Source organism: Tupaia chinensis, unplaced genomic scaffold (genome assembly GCF_000334495.1).
Source record: "Tupaia chinensis unplaced genomic scaffold, TupChi_1.0 Scaffold148904_1, whole genome shotgun sequence".
Taxonomy (NCBI): Eukaryota; Metazoa; Chordata; class Mammalia; order Scandentia; family Tupaiidae; genus Tupaia; species Tupaia belangeri.
Window position 1 is genome coordinate 2,111,055 of NW_006208752.1, and position 19,281 is coordinate 2,130,335.

Genomic DNA, 19,281 nt, shown 5'->3' on the forward strand with positions numbered 1-19,281 from the left:
AATGACTTCCTCATCTCCTGTAGTTCGTTGTCTCTTTTCTGTTCCAACTCAAAGAATTTTTTCACCATAAATGTTTGAAATTCTTTGTCTGACGTTTTGGTAACATCGTCCATTAGCACAAAAGATGTAGGGGAGTTACTCTGTACTTTTGATAGAGATGTATTTCCTTGTTTATTCATAACTGAGGCTCTTTTTCTACTTCTAGCCATTGGAAGAAGTATTCACTTTGAATACCTCTTGCAGGAACGTTTCTCCGACTAGGAGTACGTGACTTTCCCTTTTGCTGCCAATTAATGGTTGGCAAAGTCTCTCTTCTGTTGTTTTTACCAATGTGGTATCAAGTGGAGTACTCTACTGAGGTGTCTGAAAAGCAATATCCCCTTTTTTTCAGGTGAATCAGTACAAAGGAAGTCTTTCTGGCAGGGTGGAAGATGAAGAGGAGAGGGTATTAGGTGAAACAACAAACAAAAAAAAACACAGAAAAAAATAAAGAAATGTTCGCACGCTGCTAGTTAGCACGGTGTGCGATTTCGCCCCAGGCCTGCAGCTGGATCTGTGGCCTGCCGCTGGGGACAGGACAGGCTGTGGGAGGAGGAATACCAGGAGATTAACAAGAGAATATATAAGCTGAAAAATCCACAGCAGAAAGTAATGATGACCTACCTAAGGGGGTGGATGCTTGGGCTGGTGGTCTCTAGGTTAGGTGAGGGAGCAGCGATGTCTCTGTGTCAGAATTGCTGGCTGGCCAGAGGCCTGCAGCTGGATCTGTGGCCTGATGCTGTGGACAGGACAAGCTAGGGGGTGGGCGCTTGGGCTGGGGGTCTGCAGATTAGGTGAGGGAGCAGCGATGTTCCTGCCTCGGAATCGCTGGCTGGCCAGAGGCCTGCAGCTGCGTCTGTCTCTAATTACTATTTTTTTTTTTACATCTCTTTCATGTAAATATCAGAGCATATATTATATAATAATAAGGTATACATTAGTTTAGTTCCAATCACATTGTAGCATAAATTGGTTTGTCCTGGGATTGGTTTTAATGCCAGCATTCCCGTTTACCAGAGGTTGACGGCAGAAAGGAAAAATTTTGCTATGCTGGAGAATAGAAGGCATGAGAATGAAATGGGATTATCACTTTCTGTTGCCAACCCCTTGGCAGGCAGAAGAATACTTCTTTGTGTTTTGAGGAAATAGTTATAAAGGAGATTTTTCAACTACACAAAAACAGAGAAAAGAACCATGTATCTGAGTGGTGTGGTTTTTTTTTTTAAATCATTTTTATCTCTATTTTTCAAATTTTATACAATGAATATTTTTATTTGTATAATGTAATATTTGTATATTTGTTCTTACCTAAAGAAAGTTTCAACTAAATTATTTTCCATAGAGGGAAGTTGCGGCTAACAGCCAGAATGGGGAGGAAATTGTTCCTGCTTTGACTTTACGTTTCTTGATAACACAACTAGAAGCAGCACTTAGGAACATTCAAGCTACCAATTATACCGTAAGTGTTTTCTTTTTTGGAAGTTTGATGTATTAAACTTGGATGATATTTTTCAATGAGACAACAGCCAGTACATGCTTATTGTGAGGTGTAGACCAGTTTTTACTTCTAGTGAAGGGAACATGTAAATTTCTTTCTTTCTTGTGTCTTTTTATGTGACTGCATTTCCGTAATGAGCCTATTCTAGCCCCCTTCTCTACCACCAAATTATTCACCTTAAACAGAGAGCAATGTGAATTAGGAAAAATTTTCCCAAATAGAAGTGAATAGTCATGAATTTCAAAAAATATGCAAGGTACAGAAAGACAAACACTGCATGTTATCACTTATTTATGGAATCTAAAAATGTTGAACTCATAGAGATAGAGAGTAGAATGATAGTTTCCAAGGGTTGTTGACAGGGAAGCTAGGGAGATATGTTGGTCAAAGGATACAAAATTTCCATTAAACAGGAAGAGTAAATAGAGCCTATTGTACAACACAGTGACCATAGTTAATAACAGCATGTTGTATCCTTGAAATTGCTAAGTGAGTAGATTTTAAGTGTTCTCATAAAAAAAAAGGGCAAGTATGTAAAATAATGCATATGTTAATTATTCAAATATTTCACAATGTATATATACTCTACAAAATCATTTTATATATGATAAATATATAAAACTTCTACTTGTGTAGTGAGAAAAGAAAAACTCTTCCCCCTTTTCCCCTAATTATAAATCAGTTTCTCTTTCTTCAGATATTTCTATATTTGTAAAAGTGAGTACTTATAGGTAAACTTGACAAAAATACGTGAGGCGTTCAAGGTCAAGTGATACTTTAGAAATAAAGAGAACAATCTGAAGGGAATATTCCATTAGAATCAGTAGTACTGGACCATAAAAGGAAAAAGCAGTTCTTTATATATCATGGGTCAGTAAAGTAAATTAAGTTTTGCATACCTGTAGAAGATAGGTTTTGATTATCTTCTAAAAAGGACTAGAGAGGCACCAAAAAAAGTAGCCTATAACACCAAATCCTGTATTATAATAATGCACAAGGACCTGAAAACCCTTATTTAAAATTCTCCAGTCTAGGATTATGAAGGGAGGTAGTCATCTACTCTAAAGGAGATTTTAGGTAGATTCAAAAGAGGAAAGAAAAGGGAGACTGTATTTTATAACCCCAGAAATGTCTGGTATACTGTAGACGTGCTGTTTCTCCCACTGACCAGTTGTCACTCAGGGAAATAAATCAGTATAAAATGAGCACTTGTAAGTGCCAACTGCTTAGTTTTGCTGCTGTTGTTTGTTCCCCTTAGTTTTTTCTATTGGGCAAGTGCACTCACTGGAGAAGGGGTTTGGGGGATAGGGCACCGGGATTTGGGGTATGCATACACACACACCTGGCATGTCTTCAAACTGCCAGGACTGGGACTCAAAACTGAAGTTGGCCATGTGGGATCCAGCTGCCTTAAAATATGCTTCCAGCTTAACCTTTTTTACTTAAGCTTTACTTCATGTCTTGGAGGCGGGGAAGTCCCATGATCGGCCATCTGCAAACCAGAGACCCAGGAAAACTGGTGGTGTAATTCAGCCCAATTCCAAAGGCCTAAGAAATGGGAGGCAGTCATATAAATCCCAGTCCCAGGCCGGAGAAGATGAGAGGAGATGTCCCAGCTCTGGCAGGCAGGCAGCAAAAAGTAGCAAATTCTTCTTTCCTCTGCCTTTGGTTTTATCCAGAACTTCTGTAGATTGAATGATGCCCACCCCTACTAGGGAGGGCCATTCACTATCCTGAGTCCACGAGTTCAAAGGCTAATTCCATCTGGAAGCACCCTCACAGACATACCCAGAAATAATGTTTAATCTGGACATCTTATGACTAGTCAAGTTGATGCAAAAAATTAACACAAATAGAATGGACCATATTTTTTTCAATAGACAATTTTATTTAACTTTTTATTTTGAGATATTTATAGATACACATGAGTTACAACTCTACAACATAAAAGCACAGAGAGGTCTCAGTGTACCCTTCACTCAGTTTCCCTGAACAATTACATTTTACATGATCAAAACCAGGAAATTTATATTGGTACAAAGTGCTCTCCTGAGTCCTCAAGACCACTTGGAAAAAGACTGGACCCAGCATATAGTTGTACTCTGACTAAGATTATCCATATTACAGTGACATGTAAAGATACACAGTGGATCAAAAGGAGAAAAGACACAGGTGGATGGAGTCCGAAGTATTGCTTCTGCGGGTTTCCTTGTGTTTTCTCCTCAGGAGGAATCACAGGGTACACTTTCCCCTGACCCCAGCAATGAAAATGTAGCAACCTCTGAGGTGTCTGTATAGGGAATATCATCCATGCTCAGCATTCTTACTGGTGGTTGGTTCTGTAGATAGCCTTTGCCTAATAAGTCTCAAAATTCTAGACTCCCAGAAGAAACTCACAGGTATTGTGTCTGAACTACATTGCTTATACAAACAGTCTAGGCACAGTGAGTTGCCCTCGTGGGTTACAGTAGGAAATCCAAGTTGCCAGACACAAGTAAAGGATCAACCTTATTGGAAAGCCTTAATGATAGTAGTCTTGGGACCAGCAGTTGGCGCAATGGCTATGTCGCTGGACTCCCATGTAGTTGACTATGGTTCAAGTCCCGGACCCAGTGGCTTAAACTCACACCAGGCTCGTGTGTGTGCCTGCCCAAGATCCCGAGAGGAGAATGGAGAAGAAGGGATTGCAGCATGGCCATCCTCCCCCTCCAACCTGCACCCAGAGAGTGATTTCTCGCTTTCTCTCTCTCTCTCTCTCTTTCTCTCTCTCTCTCTCTTTCTGGTGAGCACTCACGCCCTATAGCAAAGACCTCTCAAAAAAAAAAAAAAAGATAGTAGTCTCAGACCAGCTTTGTCAATTTTTGTATACTTTTATACAAAAGGCTCTCATAGTCTTGTGCCACTTTATCACAAATGTGTAATTTGTATAACCACTACCACAATCAAGATAAACTAATCCATTACCACAGAAGTCTCTCATACTACTTTTATAGTTAAACTCCCCCCTTCCTCTCCACCTTTCCTAATCCTTAATCTGTCTCCATCTCTGTGATTTTGCATAAACCAGTTTAAAATGAAAAAAAAAATAGCTATGTACTTCAATGTCGCTGGACTCCCATGTAGTTGACTATGGTTCAAGTCCCGGACCCAGTGGCTTAAACTCACACCAGGCTCGTGTGTGTGCCTGCCCAAGATCCCGAGAGGAGAATGGAGAAGAAGGGATTGCAGCATGGCCATCCTCCCCCTCCAACCTGCACCCAGAGAGTGATTTCTCGCTTTCTCTCTCTCTCTCTCTCTTTCTCTCTCTCTCTCTCTTTCTGGTGAGCACTCACGCCCTATAGCAAAGACCTCTCAAAAAAAAAAAAAAAGATAGTAGTCTCAGACCAGCTTTGTCAATTTTTGTATACTTTTATACAAAAGGCTCTCATAGTCTTGTGCCACTTTATCACAAATGTGTAATTTGTATAACCACTACCACAATCAAGATAAACTAATCCATTACCACAGAAGTCTCTCATACTACTTTTATAGTTAAACTCCCCCCTTCCTCTCCACCTTTCCTAATCCTTAATCTGTCTCCATCTCTGTGATTTTGCATAAACCAGTTTAAAATGAAAAAAAAAATAGCTATGTACTTCAATTTTTCATTGAAAAAGTGGTAAGCTATATATTTATACTGCATAATAAAACCCATATGTGGAGAATAAAGGGCTTTGATAAAAGAAATTTAATTTTTTAAGGTGGGTAGTAGATACTTGAGTGTTTATCATATTATTATATAATCTAAATGTTCTTGATACTGAAAATATTACATAATAAGAGAAAAAGAATGTGAAATCTTTTTGAAAGGTTTAATGTAACAAATTCTGATGGTATTTGCTTTTATTTTATGTGATCAAATTTTAATGTTTTTACTTTGAGATTATTGATCGTCCTCTTCTTCCTGGGGTCCAATTATTATTAAATACATCTAGAGTGAATTGAATTTTTCTGTAGGTATTACTGGATGCCTGTTAACATAATGGTTATTTATTTATTTATTTTTTAGTAATTATTAAATTGGCATAGGATATTTGAAGTTGTTGTACTGAAAAGTATCTTAGCCTAAATAACCAATTAGCATATCTGTTTTTTTTTTCTTTTCAGGCACACCAGATTAATATTGGTTATTATTTGACATTACTATTTTTATATGGAGTGGCACTCACTGAAAGGGGAAAGAAAGAGGTATGTGGCTTGTATTATTTGGCCATTATAAATATTTTCACATATACTGTCTATGTATTATAGGAAATTAAAATTTTGATTTTTAAAGTTACCTAAAAATTAAATCCATTCAGTAACGTTTTTGTTGTATATTTATAATTATGCCAAAGGTTATATAGTGAAGATAAAAATACCGATAGAGGAAACCGTTAATATTAGTTTATCTGTTATTTTACTTTTGTCTTTTAGATACTTACCATTTGTGTGAAATGGGAAACTGAAATAGAAATTCCTGCACTTAAATATTTTAATATTTTGTAATGTAGTTTAATCTCGCTGGTCTTAACATTACCCCTGTTGTAAAATCCAAGCTTTACCTCTCATTCTTTATTGGGTAGAGCATAGAGTGAAATTCGGTTGACTAGAAAAAATCTAGGAATTAACTAGAAAATTTCAGAGTTCTTTTCAGGTTAACATATTTTCTTAAATTTTATTGATTTCTCTCTTTCTTTTTTACAACCTTGATGTTTCTTACTTTTTCTTACCCAAAATTTATACTCTGTACTTTGTTTCATAAATATATGACTTATTAATTATATGATGTAGAATTTATAAGTACCAAACAAAACATTTCTATTTTAAATAATTTAAATTTGTTTAATGTGATATGCTAGAAAATATTTTTTAAAAGAATTATTTAATTTTATTTACTATAATTATTATTGTTTAATTTGCTACAAGGCAAGCAAAGAGAAAGTCAGAGAAAGAAAATGAGAAAGCAAGCCGCCAAGTTTGGGACTCAAACCACTGTCAGTCATTTGGAAGTCCTAGCGCTTTAACCACCACGCCACCTACTGGACCCAAAAATACTTTTACGTAGGGCCATGGAGTATTTTTCCTACTCTTTTCCAGAAATACTGAGGCCTGTTTTATTAATTATAACTGAAGTATGTATTAGGACTGATACTTATTCTTACTTTCAAACCTATATTGCTTATGATTATGGTGGTGCTTTCTCAAAAGAGGCTATATCTATGGAGAAAAAAAGTTACTTATTTCCTAGGAAAAATTAGGAAGAATTGTGCTGTTGTGAGAAAGAATTAGGAAGAATGATTAAGAATTATGCTTCAGGACCAGCAGGTGGCATAGTGGTTCAGGTGCTGGAGTCCCACTTGGCTAACCATGGTCCAAGACCTGGACCTATAGACTTGCTTTCTTACGTTTCCCCTCCCTTTCTCTCTGTCTCTCTCTGGTCAAATAAAATAATTAAAATTAAATAAAATATTAATAATTCTTTAAAGAAAGAATTGTGCTTCAGTAGTCATCAGGATAGTCCTTAATTTATCTAGTAATATTTGCCAGTTTCAAATATAAAAATCACTTCAATTTTCACTTTGAAACATTGGTTAAAGATCTTAAGTTTGTAAATAAATATTTTAAGCACTAAGTACATTGTCTTCCCTCCCTCACTTCCTCAGGAGGTATGTGCACTCAACAGTGTAGATAGAGGGAGAAATCACCCCCCAACAGGGTGTGGTCACACCACAAGTCCTTTTTTTTTCATACTGTTGGGACTTGGGGCATGCATGCCACACAATGCCCAGCATGTCTTTCAAGCCATTGGGATAAGATTTGAACTACAGTCAGCCATGTGGGATCTGGTTCCTTTTACTACTAGGTCACAGAGCCATCTCTTCATCATTCATAAAACCACCCTGATTTCTCTAGGTGAGAAATATCTCTTTATTGTAAAGTAAGAAAATGCCTTTACATCAGCCAAATCCAGTTTCTTGTTACTACAGGATTATACAGAAGCTGAGAATAAATTCCTGGTGATGAAGATGGTGATCCAAGAAAACGAAATTTGTGAAAACTTTATGTCTTTAGTGTATTTTGGACGTGGTTTACTTCGATGTGCTCAGAAGAGGTAAGAATTTTAATTAATGGGTAGATCTCCTGTCTGCTTTCAGTAGGGTGAAATGGGACTAAAGTTTACACAATATATACCAGGGATCATAATATTTGTACTTACTGGGGTTTCTTTCTTTCTTTTTTTTTTTTCCCTTTCTTCTTCATCTATTCCTGTAGACAAAAATTTCTTTAATGCCCTTGAGAATATTAAATATAAAACCTAACCGACCATGGCAATAGGAGGTAGTCTACCATTGATATTAGGAACATGGGCTTTAGAGTTTGGCAGACCTGGGTTCAAATACATTTTCTACCATTTACCCTAGAAAACTTAAGGTTGGTATGCCTTTTTTCTTTTTTTTTTTTCTTTACAGTGGAACTAATACTATTGGGTTGCTGAAAAAATTATGACTCATTTTTGCATAGATAAGCAGAAAAAATATATGATGACTTTTCTGACAACTCAATAGTATCTCCCTTTTAAGGATGCACAGGTGATTAGCATAGTGTTCAAAACATTAAGAAGCTGTATTTAATATTACTATCAACTTGGAGGAGTATTTTAAGGTATAATGAGTTTATCAAGAATAGAAAGGATCCAAATGCTAAATTTTGAGAGTATTGGCTATTACATATTTTAAGAAAGTGAAATTGTACAGAGGTACTATATGATTATCTATTAACTTCCTATATGGAGATCATCTGCCATTTTTAACATTGTTCATTGTTTTTATTACTAAGTATCTCTTACACGCACAGATTGTGCTAGGTGTAGGAGATATGATAGCTTTCAAAATAGAATCTAGTTCCAGTCTTCATTTAACTGACTTTATAGTGAAGGATATAATAAGTCATAAAATACTCAATTATGAAGTATTATAAATGAGTTATGAAGTAAATACACTGACTTTACTGGAGACCAAGTCTGATTTTAGGAATCGGAAGTTTCCCTAAGAAGATAATGTTTGGCTGAAATCTGAGAGATGAATTAGAGAAAGTTTACTTATGCAAACTCTTATGAAGGATTATTGCTGGGCCATACCATTGGTATCCTTAAAAGCGTCACCTATGGTCTCTGATTCTTTGAAAGGTTTATCTCCTGTCCTCTGGCATGACCTTTTTTATTAGGATATCTGATGACTTCCCACTTCCTATTCACTAGGTCTGACTAACATGTCATCAATAGTAGTAGACTAGTATAATATTTTATAGAATGTCAGTATCATCAAAACCATCCAATGTGTGTTGTAACAGAGTAGGGGAATTAACATAGCTTGAGATAACACAAAGATAAAACAGTACTGCTGTTCTTACCTTGACAAGGAAACCACTTCTTACTCTCTTTACTCGTGGGCAATAGAGATAATTCATTTTCCAGATCATTGACGCTAGAAAGCCCAGTTGTATGGCAGCATCATTGCCATTATTCCTGACCTATAGAGGTTACCACTGAACTTCTCAAAAATGCTGGTGCCCTTCTTATTCTGTATTCTTATTTCATTAATGAATGGAACATCTTCTGATCCTTTCCAGGAACATTGTCTAGTGGTGAGTTCTGTGTTCTATGTAGAAAGTCCATTCTAACATCCTCGTAATCTGATTACTTTAATACTCTGCCAAGACATTTTTAGCATTTCTACCTCACTTGCTATAGACCAATTTGTATCCATGTTCTATGGAGCCTTCTCAGCAGCATGCTAGGACTGCTCTGGGTCCTTGTTAGGAGAGTAAATCTTGAATTATGGAAGAATCACCTCATAGGTACTTCACTATCCAAATTTGTATTTGCTCATTGATTCCACATTTTTATTTATTTTTATTACTTTTATTTTTTTATTTTCCAGAAGGTGTATATGTTTGCTGGAGAAAGAGGGAAAGGGAGAAATCATTCCTCCTGACCAGTGGTGCATGGTCACACCAAAGTCCCTTGTCCATTTCTCCATCCTGTCAAGATTTGGGGCACACACACATAAATTTCCAGTATGTTTTTCAGCCATGAAGGATCTGGCTCCCTTAACCACTAGGCTATTGGGTCAGCTTTGTTCAGCATTCTTAAGATATACTCCCACTCATGTTCCTTCTGGAACATACTTGTTATATTTTGCAGTTTTTATGGTTAATAAGCTTTTTCTTCCTAGGAGGGGACTCTGTTTTCCTACTTTGGCTCTCCTATATCTAACCCTAGATTTATTGTGAAGACAGTAAGCACAGGTATGGGAGGCTATTGAGGAAGGGCATCGTTTTAGACATGCATCACAGATGATATTTTTTGCATGTCTGTAAGTAAGGGAGACTACTCTCTTGCAAGGAAGAGGTCTTTGCCAGAAGAAGATTCAGGAGAAATTTAGAAATTCAGAGTGCCTAAGTGATGTGGGGTTTCTGGCGTGATTAGGCCTAGTGTCCGTGTGGATAGAGAGCTATGAGATGACCAAGTTCTTATCACACATTCAAGAAGAATTAGAGACATGGACAAAGGAGTAGTAAAGCAGTTTACTAAAGCAAGGAAAGGAAAGCTCCCAAATAGCCAGGGAGGAATTCCAGAGTGGGTTGCTGTCTTAGGGCTCTTGTTAGGGTTTGTATCTAGCAGTTTGAGTAGGTGCTGGCTTTCTGATGAGGAAATGGGCTTACAAAAGAGTTAAAAATGAAGGTAGTATTTTGTTCCCCTTTTAAAGTGATCATTGAGGTTATTTTATTGCTGAAGTTTTCTGTGGGGCTAACCTTGAGTATCTACATTCTGTGGTACCTCTTGGGTCTCAAAGACCCTAACCTTGGTGCTACAGATTGTAACTAACTCACTGCTGTAAGCTGTGCCCTGTGTGCAAGCAGTTTCTTGTGTATGCACATGTGAACAAGCAGTTTCTAATGACTGATTTCTAATGAAAACTTGGTTACTCCATCCATCTTGTGGGCCTGTACCCTAACTGTGTGTGTTGGGTGTCTCTCCTACCTCATTAGCACATCGACTTAAATATCCCTGTTGCACATCTCAGGATCTGCTCATTCTCTATCAAAGCCCTGATTTTAGTGTAGTAGTCCTGTTGAGGCTGTGTATTTGGTCTCCCTGTCAATTATTCTACCTTTATGGTTAAGTCCTGGGCCTTATTTAAAGCAGACTATCCTTTTGTCAGGGTTCATTAAATATTACCATGGAGGCTTCCTAGTGTTACAGTGTCCTGAGTTAGGGATTGTGCATTTGTTGAGACTGTGCATTTGTTTTCGTTTGCAGTTTGTTCTACCTTGTGATTAAATCTGTGGCATATTTTTAGCACAGGTTATTGCAAGAGATGAGGGTCTCTTGAAATGCTGCCATAGGGACCTTCTGGCATTCAGTGTGTCCGGAGTAAATAGTTGGCTGACCTGTGCCTGTCATTCTCTTTCTTCAAGGCCTCCAAGACAGTTAACAAAAGCCAACCAACTCTACAATCCCTTTAATTACCATGGCCCCCATACTGTTCAAGCTTGAGCTACTACATAATCTATTGCCTCCCCTTCCACCTGTCTTTCATCCCAATCTACCACAGGTGAGAGTGCTAGTATTTGTATTTCTACAGCATGCCAGAGGTTATCACTACCCTACTTCCATTAAAAAATGAGTTACTTGTCTCATTGGTAAGTTGTATAGTTCCAGAATCTTATTCAAACTAACTTTATTTTAAAACGCCTTGCAGATATAATGGTGGACTGCTAGAATTTCATAAAAGTTTACAAGAAATAGGAGATGCAAATGATCACTGGTTTGACCTAGATCCTACAGAAGATGAAGATTTACCTACAACTTTTAAAGTAAGAAATTATTGAAGAATAGCATGGCATCTGTGACTAATCAAAACATCTTTGATGATAAGTAGTCTATACCAACAATGTCATATTTTGTAGCAAACATAATTCTTTTTTTTTTTTTTAAATTTTTAAATTTTCTTTTATTGAGTGAGAGGGAAGTACCCTTGGCAGAGTCTCTCCACACCAAGCTCCCCCAACCCCCCATCAGCCTCCCTGCCAAGTCAGGATCACAGGCATACTTGCCATGTTCAAGCTAATGCAGGATCTGAATCTGGCCTCCATATAGCTCCAGTGTCATGTAATGGCATCCTGCCACCTGTATCACCACAGGTGGGCCAAACAAGCACAGTCTGGCTTTTTTATTTTTTTCCTTTGAGAGGTGTTTTTTTTTTTTTTTTTTTGCTATAGGTAATGTGCTTTCAACAGAGAGACAGAAAGTGAGAAATCACCCCTCAGAGGGAATGGCCAACTGCAGTCCCTTCTCCTCCATTCTCCTCTTGGGATTTTGGGCACACATGCACCTGGTGTAAGTAGCAAGCTGCCTGGTTTGGGACTTGAACCACAGTTGGCCTTGTAGGACTCCAGCGATGTAACCACTATGCTATCTGCTCATCTTGCAAGCACATTCTTTTATTAGAGTCTTGTATTTTATATGAGAAACAGTCTTGGTTCCATTACCTTGTGCAGAAGGTGTGTATAATTTAGCAAATAGTAGTGAGGTGGCAGTATCAGCATTTTTTTTTCTTTTTTTTTTTTTTTTTTTTTCACTATTTTTTTTTTTTTGGGTTTTTCACTATAGGGTGTGTGCGCTTGCCAGACAGACAGACACATAGAGACAGAAAGCGAGAAATCACCCCCCCGGGGGGATGGTCACGATGCAATCCCTTCTCCTCCATTCTCCTCTCGGAATCCTGGGCATGCACGCACACACGCCCAGCGTGAGTTTCAAGCCACTGGGTCCGGGATGTGAACCGCGTTCGACTACGTGGGAGTCCATCGACATAGCCATTACGCTAACTGCTGGTTCCCAGTATCAGCATTTTCAAGTACCAAGAAGGTTGAGAGCCACTCTAGTCCAGTAGATCACATGGTTCGAACCAAATGTAATAGTTAACTTCTTTTGTCTTATGTACCATTATTTTGTTGTTGATTTAAATTGCAAAGTATATAAAGCACTTAGTGCAAGAAATGAGAAATGTAAAAATGCCCAAAGAAAGAAGTAAAATTCATACAGTTTTCTTCAGAAACCAATATTAGCTTTTTTATATATATATCTTTCTAGACCACACACACAAATGCAAACACAAAAACTTATACTGTTTAGTTTTACTAAAGTGTTATGATGTTATATACATTAATTTGTAGTCTGGAAATACGTAATATTTTACATTTCCCAGTAATTAGATTATTAATTATGGATGCATAATTTATCATTAACTGTTCTTTATTTACTTAGCCAGTTCCCTGTTATATTGAATATTTAGTTTACCCTAAAATTTCAGTTTTTCATTCTTATATAAATTAATCTTTGCAGATTGCTCATACCATTTCATTAGAATTAGTTTCTAAAGGTGAAATTGTAAAGCAAGTGTTCACATACCTGTAAAGTTGTTGACATAGATCTTTGTATTTACTTTCAGAAAGTTTGTTCCAGTGTATATTCTTAAGACAGGATGAAAATTTCCATTTCACATACATTCTGGGTAATTTCTACCCATCAGATAAGCCATATGGTCTCCTTTTAATTTCTTTAAAATGAAATTAGTGACAAGTTTTTCTTGGTTAATGTTTAAATGACATATTTTTTTTTCTAAATTTTGACTTTAAAACTTACGGATCTTTATATTTTAGATGACTTTAAGACCAAAAGCATTTCTTAGAATGAAGAGGGACAACTCATGAAAATAAAAAAAAAAAAAATCTGCTCTAGGAAGCTGTAACATCTTAAAATGTATCCATACCTAATAAAATAGCCTCAAAATAATATGGGTCAAAAATGAACAGAACTGAAAGAAATTTTAAAATATCTAATCACCTTAGTATGTTTTAATACACATCTCTAAATAATAGAATTTGCAGACAGTTCTTGGCATTGTCACTATAATCACAATGACTTTTAGCTTTGGCATACTTAAATGATTTTATACATTTTTTTTTTTTTTGAGAGATTTTCACTGTAGGGCGCGTGCGCTCGCCAGACAGACAGAGAGAGACATAGAGACAGAAAGCGAGAAATCACCCCCCAGGGGGGATGGTCACGCCGCAGTCCCTTCTCCTCCATTCTCCTCTCGGGATCTTGGGCACGCACGCACACGCGCCCGGCGTGAGTTTTAAGCCACCGGGTCCGGGACACGAACCGCGGTCGACTACGTGGGAATCCAGCGACATAGCCATTACGCTAACTGCTGGTTCCCCATACATTTTTTATAATATTGAACTTGTGGGCCTACCTAAAAAAGTTCTTGCTTGATCTTTGTGATTTTACTCTTTTCCTCCTTCTTTGAAAACATCTTTATTATTTTTTAATAAATTTTTATATTATGTAATTTATCAAATAATATTAAAATACCTAAAAATTAATGGTCCTGTTCTATCATCATTTAACCACAGTTCCTATTCCCTAGAGGAAAATTCTGATTCCTAGGCATTTTTCTTTGATATTTACCTATTTTTCAAAAACATACACTGTTATTTTAAAAAATATCACAGAGCTAGCCCATGGTGTGGTGATTAAGGCAGTTGAATTTCACATAGCCAACAGTGTGGGTTGAGTACTAGACGTAGCAGCCCTTGAGTGTTTGTGGGCACCCTGGGTCTGAACAGGCAGGAGAAATGTAGAAAATTGATTGCAGAGTGACCATTTTCCATGGCGGGGTTGCTTTCTTACTTTCCTTCCTCCTTTGTCTCTCTCCATTGAGTTCACATGCTCTCTAGCAAATTAAAAAAAAAATAATAATAATTAAATGTCTCCATTTTAGAGGTCATCCTTTGACTTTCCCCTGTGGAACATGAAAGTTTAGTTTCAGCATTTTGTAGCATTTTATTTTTTATTTGCCAAAGGGCACATGAGCTTATCAGAGAGAGATGGGACAGACAGAGAGGAAAGGAAGAGAGCACCCCTCAGTGGAATATGCTGCAATCCCTTCTTCATTTCTCTGTGCTCTCTAGATATTGGGCATGCACACGCACCAGGTATATTTTTTTAAGCCACCAAGATGAGGATTCAAACCCCACTGGGTCATGTGGGATCCAACTCTTGACCATTAGGCTTCAGGCTGGCCCCTAATCAGCATTTTAAAATGAAAATTTTTTATTTCAAGTAGTAAGTCTAGATATTGGAAGCATATTTCTATACAATACCTTGATGGCAATGAATGGCATTTTGAACATTGGTTCAAATGGTACTGTATTGACAGTAGTTCTGCTGCCTACAAGGTATCCTAGTGGCCAGTCCCCATTCCAGCCAAGACTTTCTTGGACCACCCCTCTGTGATTTCTTGGCTCTGTACATCTATATCAAAGCAAGTTCTTCTTGATAGGAACATGCCAGGTATTATGCTATGAGTTAAGATGGGGAAGAGAAGTATTTCTCTAAACATATACTTCTCTCCTTTCTCCGTGTTTACATCATTCATTAAGCAATCTGATTTTTCTAGTTTAGGACCTTTTATATATTATTTACTTTGAAAGAGACTTTATTACTGTTTTTAAGAAATACATATTGAGTTTTTGGGCAAGTCATAACACATTTTTGCATAGAAAAATAGAAAAATACATCATGACTTTCCTGATAACTTAATATATATAGAAGTCATTTAAAAAGGAATATGATATGGCCTTTATTACTTAAGACATTGGAGTATTGTGGTTTTAATTTATTATTACTAATTTATTTTTATTTATTATTAATTCATGAAAATTCTTTTTATTTTCAAATTCTAGGATTGTCTTGATAATTTTATTGAGACAACTGAAAGTAATATAATGAAGCAGACGATTTGCAGCTATCTAGATTGTGAGCGATCTTGTGAAGCTGATATTTTAAAGAACACCAATTATAAGGTAATATAATCAGTTAATTGAGTGTTTTTAAATGTAATTGTAAAATTAGACTTCGATAATTATATTATCATTCACCAAAATATTATTTAAAAGGTGTATTTTAATTATAGTGGTAAAGCAGTTGAGAGGTCATTTACTATCTCCTTAGAACTTAGATTCAAAGTGAGCAGGAATTATTTATATTCCATGGGTCAATAAAAGAATAAATTGGTTTTGCTAAGGTTTTATAACATTCATATGATTCTAAACTGTTACTTTGTAGTCATACAGTGAAAGTAATCTTAAAAATGCTTCATTTTTAGAAATGTTAGAGGTTGAGAATAGTATTTTACTAAGGAGAAACATCAGTCATAGGAATTAGAATACTAAATGATCACTATTTCTTCTATGGACCTTGGTGGTGGTGGGGTTAAGATGGGGGAGTAGGGAAAAAAAGTAAACAGTCTTAATTTGATGAAATTCTTCAATTAGAATAGTAGTAGATCTCTCTGGATATATCAACATAAGACTATAAAATCGCAAGATAAGACTAAGAGATGTGATTGTAAGATAACTTAAATCTTAGTTGCAAGGCATAATCTGTATAGTAAATGTTGCATAGTTTATATAGTAAAAGAGGTAAGTGTACAGAAGGAGAAGGGCAAGATCTGTTCATAAGGTGGGGATTAAGAGGTGGGCCTGGTGAGCTACAGGCCAGGCATCCGTCATTTAGGTAACATGATGATATGGTACTAAGGTTTCCCAGAAAGGTTGGGATTTCAGTCAAATTAACAGTGTTTAGCAGCAGGAAGTTCTAGACATAGAATTTAGATTTTTGTCATCTAAACAGAATTCCTATTTCAAGGAAGATGTCTGTAGTTCCCAGGGAAGGCATAGTAGGAGGGATAAGAAATCTGTAGCACAGTAGTTTGGGAGCCATCACCAAAGTAACAAATTCCATTTCTGGTTGGTAATGGGAGAGTCAGGGATAATGGTATGGAGCTGGAGCTAGAATAAAAAAAGAAATGTAAAAATGGAGATGAAGAGGTATTGAAAATGAAGAGGGGTGGACAGCATGTTCTACAAAGGTCACTTGTTGGGTTATTGATTTTTTTGTTCTCGTAAATAGCATATGAAAAATACCATATTGACTTGTTCAAATCATTGGCTCTTTTTTTGGGGGGGGAAGAGGTTTTTGCTATAGGGTGCGTGTGCTCGCCAGACAGAGGCAGACAGAGAGACAGAAAGCGAGAAATCACCCCCCAGGGGGGATGGTCACGCTGCAGTCCCTTCTCCTCCATTCTCCTCTTGGGATCTTGGGCACACACGCACACGCGCCCGGCGTGAGTTTTAAGCCACCGGGTCCAGGACACGAACCACGGTCGACTAGGTGGGAATCCAGCGACATAGCCAATACGCTAACTGCTGGTTCCCCATTGGCTCTTTCTTAATGTCCTAATTTTTCTGTCTTTAATGATGTACAAATGACTTGTAAATCTTTTTGGTCATCTCTTTATCTCTGTTGATAAATTTCAAATGGCATGTAAAGCTCATCTAATTACAAAATAATTTTAAAAGTGACTTAATGCAGTATTTTCTGTAGCAACGTGAATTACCATTCCCATATCAACAGCTTACTTTTATTTTTTTCTAGGGATTTTTTCAGTTAATGTGCAGTAAAAGTTGCTGTGTTTATTTCCATAAAATTTGTTGGAAAAAGTTCAAGAACTTAAAATATCCAGGTGAAAATGATCAGGTATTATATTTGCTTTTCCTTCTTAATACTTCAAAAAAGCATATCTTTCTTTACCTTTTCCCTTTTTGTTCCCTTCCCCTTCATTTTTGTTTTCTTTTCACATTTTCTTCCCTCTGTTCTTCTTCATTATACTTTCCCGCGTCTCTAAAATACTTATCTCCCCACTACTCTTCATTGTCATCATTTACTAAATACTTGTTTGTATGGGCTACTCTGCTAGTTATTCTGCTGTTTTCATTAATCAAAAAGAGTTGATTTTTGTCAATTTATTCTCTTCTGTGTAGAAGTTCATACTCTTAGGAATAGAAATATCATTTTCATGTTCACATATAGGACAAAGAATCAAATAACAGAATTGCTTAATAAATACATAGAAAGGATAATTACACAACTTTAAGGACAATTTTTATTTTATGGATGGAGAGCAAGAACAAATTTTATAGTCTTCAAAAAAAATTGGAATTTATACTTATATTAGTCATATAATAAATTAAGTTGTTTGCCACTAAAATTAAAGTGGGAGTCCAGGGGAACCAGCAGTTAGCGTAATGGCTATGTTGCTGGACTCCCACGTAGTCGACCGCGGTTCATGTCCCGGACCCGGTGGCTTAAAACTCACACCAGGTGCGTGTGCGTGTGTGCCCAAGATCTCGAGAGGAGAATGGAGGAGAAGGAATTGCGGCTTGACCATCCCCCCTGGGGGGTGATTTCTCGCTTTCTGTCTCTATGTCTCTCTCTGTCTGGTGAGTGCACGTGCCTTATAGCGAAAACCTCTCCCAAAAAAAAAAAAAGTGGGAATCCAAAGCCCAATTCTTTATTAATTACTCTCTAGTGAACTAATGACCATAACTTGGGTCTCTAATATATAATACAATACTTGCTTCTATATTGTTTACATTGCACACACGGAAAGCTCTTATAAAGCAATTGTGGTATGGTAGAAAGAGCATTGAATAAGGAATTGGAAGGTCTGTGTTCAAGTCTAGATTTGAACCACTTAATAGTTTTATTATCCCTGTGTGTTCTGGTTATCAGTCTTCTACCTGAGACATAGTTTATAAAAATATTTTCCCATCTTAATGGTTGCTGATTCACACTAATTACTGTGTCTTTTGCTATGTAAAAATTTTAGTCTGATATAATCCACTTGTCTATTTTTGGGATTATTGCCTTTGCTTTGGGAGTCTTATTTAAGAAGTCTTTGCCTATTCCAATGTCTCTGAGAGTTTCCCCAGTGTTTTTGGCAGTAGTTTTATATTTGAGGTCTTGGGTTTAGATGTTTGATCAACTTTGAGTTGATTTTTGTTAATAGTGAGAGATAGGGGTCCAGATTCATCTTTTTGCAGGTAGATACCCAGTTTTTCCAGTACCACTTCCCAAAGAGGTTTTCTTTTTTCCAGTGGATTGACTGATGTCCTTTGTCAAAATTCAGTTGGCTGTATGCTTTGGAATTTATTTCTAAGGATAGAATAAATCTACTTCATATGGCTGTGAGGATTAACAGATGAAACAGAAGGACTTTGTACTATAAACTGTAAAAATTAATATATAAAGCATTATTATTAATTTCTCAAAGTGGTATTTAAAAACTCCTTATATCTTTTTTTTTTTTTTGGAGAGGTTTTTGCTATAGGGCACGTGTGCTCGCCAGACAGACAGAGACAGAAAGTGAGAAATCACCCCCCAGAGGGGATGGTCATGCCGCAATCCCTTCTCCTCCATTCTCCTCTCAGGATCTTGGGCACGCACGCACACGTGCCCAGCGTGAGTTTTAAGCCACCAGGTCCGGGACTCGAACCACAGTCGACTACGTGGGAATCCAGCAACATAACCATTACGCTAACTGCTGGTTCCCAATACTCCTTATATCTTGATCTTCCTGCCTCAGCTTCCCAAGTAGCTGGGACTACCACCATACACCAGCATGTTCTTTCAGACAGGGTCTTACTTACTTATTGCCTGTGTATAAATACTTTCTTTGTTGAGGCACTTATTTTTGCTTGGTTTTAGAAAGATAAATAAAAAATAAGTAACTTAACCAGGGAAAATA

At 36.9% G+C, this 19,281-nt stretch overlaps 1 protein-coding gene across 1 annotated transcript in view; it reads left to right on the plus strand.

The window, feature by feature from the left end:
* Positions 1-19,281, plus strand: part of DZIP3 (DAZ interacting zinc finger protein 3) — a 175,447-nt gene that overhangs the window by 31,794 nt on the left and 124,372 nt on the right. Inside the window, exons 5-10 of the mRNA XM_006170766.3 lie at positions 1,382-1,498; positions 5,684-5,764; positions 7,546-7,670; positions 11,323-11,437; positions 15,377-15,496; positions 17,130-17,231. Coding sequence (XP_006170828.1) covers positions 1,382-1,498; positions 5,684-5,764; positions 7,546-7,670; positions 11,323-11,437; positions 15,377-15,496; positions 17,130-17,231 — 660 coding nt within the window. The remainder of the gene's footprint in view (positions 1-1,381; positions 1,499-5,683; positions 5,765-7,545; positions 7,671-11,322; positions 11,438-15,376; positions 15,497-17,129; positions 17,232-19,281) is intronic.